Source organism: Hyalella azteca, unplaced genomic scaffold, assembly GCF_000764305.2.
Source record: "Hyalella azteca isolate HAZT.00-mixed unplaced genomic scaffold, Hazt_2.0.2 contig13749, whole genome shotgun sequence".
In the NCBI taxonomy this organism is placed as follows: Eukaryota; Metazoa; Arthropoda; class Malacostraca; order Amphipoda; family Hyalellidae; genus Hyalella; species Hyalella azteca.
Window position 1 is genome coordinate 46,968 of NW_025943659.1, and position 4,946 is coordinate 51,913.

Below are 4,946 nucleotides of genomic sequence, written 5' to 3' on the forward strand. Positions count from 1 at the left end.
GCCATGCTTTCATTAACCTCTCAACCAGCGTTAGGCTCACGTTGAAGCGTAGGCTCAAGGAAGATAACGAATTGAACTTGCAATTTTTATTCCGACTCTGAAGTTGGATGATCAGCGTGGCCTGCAGCCGAAGGTCAGTGAAAAAGGTGGTCCGAACTCTACTTGAAGTGTCACCGTACGATCATTAGTGAAATCTATTTTCCACTCAAATTCTAGATTTATAATGCTTCTTGTTTATAGATCAACTGTCCACGGATTACTCGCATCCTCTACGTGCTCCCAAACTGATGTACCACAAGGGCTATTCTAGGACCTTCCACGTGCTAAACAAAAAGTTATTATTGATTTATATGTACCATTCACTTTCCAGAAATATTGGCTGCCCAACACAAAATGATTGACAACGAATTGCAACAGTTTTCAATGTGCCTTGATCTCGATTCCAGCGGCGCATAGCCCAATTAAACGTTATAGCGGCTCTTTGCGCTAATCAATTAATTATCAATGTTGTCAATGTATTCGCCGATTATCTTTGTCAAATTTGGTAACTAATTCATTACAATGGGCCGAAATGAATTTGATAATTACTAATGCATTTTGTGGGATAAAATGTAACTAATACTACAAATTAAAGGCAAGTATCAATCAATCGTCAGTTATGGAAAGATAGGGTTGCAAAGGCCGGATCCTCTGTGAATCAAGTCACAAAAAAAAAAAACAATCAACAACAGGCCATGGGCCTATTTCTTCAGTGCCGACACTTCTATTCTACTCTACATATATGATAGTGATACATGGCCACTGCACGAGACCTGATAGTCCTGTTCGATCACACAAAGGCTGGCGACCACTGTGGTGCCCGTAGACGTTATAAATGACTGATTATTGCAGAAGTTCTCCGAACGAGAGGTTTTCTTGAAATTTACCTACAGATCTTTGTATTGTAAATAACACTAAATTTAATAATTGAAATTAGAAGGGGCAATTAATCGTCCTTAACAAATTGATAAGAGGTTTATTCTTGGGTTAGTAGTGTGGGAACAGAAAAATTTATTTACTGACCTACACTGGCAGAAACACGAAGAAATAATTGAATTATAATACCTGACATGCTCATTGAGTTATTATTTTCAGAGTTTCGACCACGAAGACAAAAACTCAAGCTGCATGACTACAATTGTGCAAGTTCTCGGAACTAAAGATCGGAAATCGTAGGAGGCCGAAAGTTTTCAGGCTAAATGCTAGCTGCGTACGGCACGCATGTTAAAAAAACGTTCACATTTGTAACGCCGCTAATGTGTGAACGAGATTCTGCACTTCCTACCACCGCTTAGTATCCAGCATTTGTTTGAGGAAAGGCCTCAGTTGTTGTCGGGACTTCAGTTGTCGTTGTCGGGACCTCAGTTGCCGTTGTCGGGACCTCGGTTGTCGTTGTCGGGACCTCAGTTGTCGTTGTCGGCATGGCAGTTGTCGTTGTCGGGACAGTTGTTGTAACTGTTGTGGCAGCGACTGCAGTTTCGATCGGAGGGATTTCACGCGCGCAGGTCACTGAACAGCGGTACGGCAGCAAGGAGTAGAGCCTCGCCATGCCGGTCGAAGTTGACAGCGATTTTTGAGTGGTGCATGTGCTGATTCAGATGAAAAATACTTATTTTTATTTTATGTTGAAGTACCTAACCCAAACTTACGTTTGGTCAGCAACCTCTCTACTAGGTCGTATTCACCTTTCGGAAGAGTCGGAATGTGACGTAGGTAGTTTTGAACTTTTAATGGCTCAGACTAACTTTAGGCCAGTCGCAATGAATAGTTTATCGTAATGAATCGTTGGAAAAATTCTCAGTTAATGCCACAGTAAAAAATAGTACTGATGCTATTGAGATAGTCACGCACTATTGCGTAATAAGCTGTGGGTATGAGCTTTTTTTGGTGCGTTTGAATTCAGTTATAATTATGCAATAAATATTATTTTGCTATTCGATCACGTATCTATACAGCTTCATTCGTGTCGGTATACGAAATTCTATTTCTTGGGGTGGTTATATGGCTTGCCAAACTAGCGACTGCAAATTAGATAATTTATCATCCTGAACACAAAAGCAAAATATAGGACCGTTTTTTTCAACATCATCTTGTCATTTCAATTATCCTTTCAGTCCAAAAGGGGAATTCTGCTCCAGAGCTCCGTCAGAACTCTGGGGTTATTTATCCCAAGCCGCGCCGGGTCGCCAGATACTATAAGTTGTAATCCCTAAATCATTCTGTTGCGTTAGTAAACTTGCCGCGGATGCGAAATTTATTAATTTTTCTAAGTCAAATTAATTTAACCTGATCATCATTGTTGCTAATATTCCATTTCAATAGACATACTAAAGCAACTGCATGCAAATATTTTTAATCATTTCTATGATGTCACCTGATCGTGTTGTGTTTCAGGCAGAGGTACGTGAAGACGCAGTTGATGCTCAGGGAGGTCGGCAGCTGCTCGCTGCAGAGAACTCTGGTGCACCTGTGACGAGGGTAGAATTGTCTTTCAAATGAAAGTAAAATTTTGTCATTGGAAGTTGATCATCATTGGTCCACCGAACTATTGATGCCTTTACAGATATTCAATTCAATCTTATGCTTACAGATCGGTACCAATATTTATTTATTTATTTACATATTTTAATTTTTGATATTATAAAAAACACGGGAATTTTCCTTGCCTGTATTGAAAATCGCTTTCAAAAGAAGATAATCTCGAAATAATCATTTCATATCTCATCAAATGTTAAAATGTCTGTCGGATTTCAGAGTCGCACAAATATGAGTCTTTGCCAAACAAATACGAGTTATAGGCAATTTCATTGAACGATAGCTCATCTTAATGAGTTTAAGATGAGAGCTGCGTTCTCTGGTTATATTCATTAAACGTTCAAATCTGCCGTTAATTAGCAAAATGTTTACTTGGATCTATCGCTGTGACAGTTTTTGCGCCACAGAATCTAAAATTTTCTAGTGTATCATAGCATAAAAATATTGGAACCTGTTTACTAACTGTATCGCTTGACTGTTGATTGAGATGGTTTGTCCACTGGAGAGCCGAGCGTCCCGGCAGGACGAGTAGAAAACAGGAAGGACTTCTCTGAACCACTGGTACTCGCCTGTAGCGGCCGCCACCAAGGCACACAACAGTAATGCCACAGCAAACTTCATCTGAGGGTGCCGAGAAATTGTTGAAATTTTTAGAAATTTTATGAAGTAGATGACAGTTACTCGTAGTATATTTTTCGCAATTCGGAAGAAATAAAAAAAATAAATATCGTACATTCTGGTGTAATTGCTGAAGCTTATGCGGAAAATTATGGAGTTTGATTTAAAATTGTATTCAAATAGAATCGGAATTGTTCAGAGCGATAACAGGAAAATATTTTCTAAGTGGAATGAACCGCACTCCGTCGTTTATATATGAAATTTGATAAAATAAATGTTTTTCACACTCAAATGGCAAACTTAAATTTAGCGTTCGAAACTCTATTCCCACCTCGACTGTTGATGCTAACTGCGTAGCTCCTTCACCAGAAAGATATGGTCGAGTGGTGATCGTCAGAAGGATGCCTCTCTTTTTATACACTCGAGCACGTCTTCTGAAGCGACCTGTAGCAAGTGTTGCTCCGACAGACAAATGCTATCCGCACACGTGTATTCAGATGATACGTGATCTGTATACAGCAATGGGGCGATATAAAACTATTGTGTGCAATAAAACTATTAAGCGATATAAAGCCATTCAGCGAAATAAAACTATAAACCATTAAGTATTTATCCGGTCATCGGGATCATTGCATCGTTTGTCCGTCATAACATCAAAGAGGAAACATTCATTCTTAGCTTGAATAAAAACGTTTTATATTGATCAAGTATCATCATGTACGACGTTTCATTATTCTTTTAATAGATGAATGAGGTGAGTTGTAGTGCAGAAGGTTCATGTGGTTCATTATCCGCCGTATCCTGTTGTTTACATTGCTGTAATAGATCACTCACTAAGCAAGTACGAGTATTCAATAGAAAAAATATTATTCAGCTGGTAGCAGCAGAGAAGTATACATTTAAAATACAGTTCTACTTTATATGAGTTGCTGTAAATTCACAAATTCTTTCGAATAATTATCGAAAATTATTACATAGACACCATCAAATTTCTCACTACATTTCACGCATACTATTGCAAGAACTTTGACAAGCATGTCTCTAGGTAGAATGATGGAAAATAGTTTCTTCGTGGAAAATAGTCTCATTCTTTTACAATTACTCTAAATCCAATTTTGCATCATGAACATATTCATAAAAAAAAAACAGGATTTAATAGCAACGAATGAGGCAGTGCGAGAGTGATTTCGATTTGAGGAAAAATTTGCCAAATGAGTGATTTTTTTTCTGTTAGTCCGTATGACATACTTTAAAACTTTTAAACAACTCGTTTCTTTAGTGGTTATTTCTATCGCCACAGCCTCTATTGTAGAGCGGCCAGCCTGCTGCCTACAACATAAGAATTAAAAATAATTATTCTGGATATGAGCCTCAAGCGTTACATAAAATGCGGCTCTTGTTTCATTCTTGCTTAGAACGAGAGTCGTCTAATATATCTAACGGTTTCTGAAAATGAATAATGAGAATTGAATGCAAAGTTGAAAATAATCTAATTTATAACATAACATAACATAACATAGTGATGTCGGCTCTGAAGTGTAGGCCTGATGTGGCCTGTCGCCGATTCTTTTCCATTTCGTGCCTTGTTCATAGAATCTAAACTCGTGTCATTTGACCGGATCTTTTCATGACTGGCGATAGTTTGAAGAAGCTACTAGACTTCCACCGGGTTCGATAAGGAGCTAGGCATTTCAAATCTGAACATATATTTTTCCATAGCTTTATCTAGTCTGTTCTTGAACGCGTTCATACTT

The 4,946-nt window shown here is 38.2% G+C and overlaps 1 protein-coding gene across 1 annotated transcript; it reads right to left on the minus strand.

Moving 5' to 3' along the window:
• Positions 1–999: 999 nt before the first annotated feature.
• Positions 1,000–3,570, minus strand: LOC108667864 (hepatitis A virus cellular receptor 1). Its single transcript, XM_018154961.1, has 4 exons — positions 3,524–3,570; positions 3,038–3,195; positions 2,414–2,506; positions 1,000–1,628 (listed from the first exon to the last, which is right to left on the minus strand). The coding sequence occupies exons 2-4, from the start codon at positions 3,193–3,195 to the stop codon at positions 1,331–1,333; spliced, it is 549 nt and encodes a 182-aa protein (XP_018010450.1). The 5' UTR covers positions 3,524–3,570; the 3' UTR covers positions 1,000–1,330.
• Positions 3,571–4,946: the final 1,376 nt, after the last annotated feature.

Bases quoted from the DNA above. Each gene is read 5' to 3' on its own strand.
- LOC108667864 (XM_018154961.1), bottom strand. From the start codon at position 3,195: ATGAAGTTTGCTGTGGCATTACTGTTGTGTGCCTTGGTGGCGGCCGCT. The intron at 2,507-3,037 runs GTTAGTAAACAG...CCCTCGTCACAG, and splicing joins ATCAACAGTCAAGCGATACA to GTGCACCAGAGTTCTCTGCA. The intron at 1,629-2,413 runs GTGACATCATAG...CATCTGAATCAG, and splicing joins CTGAAACACAACACGATCAG to CACATGCACCACTCAAAAAT.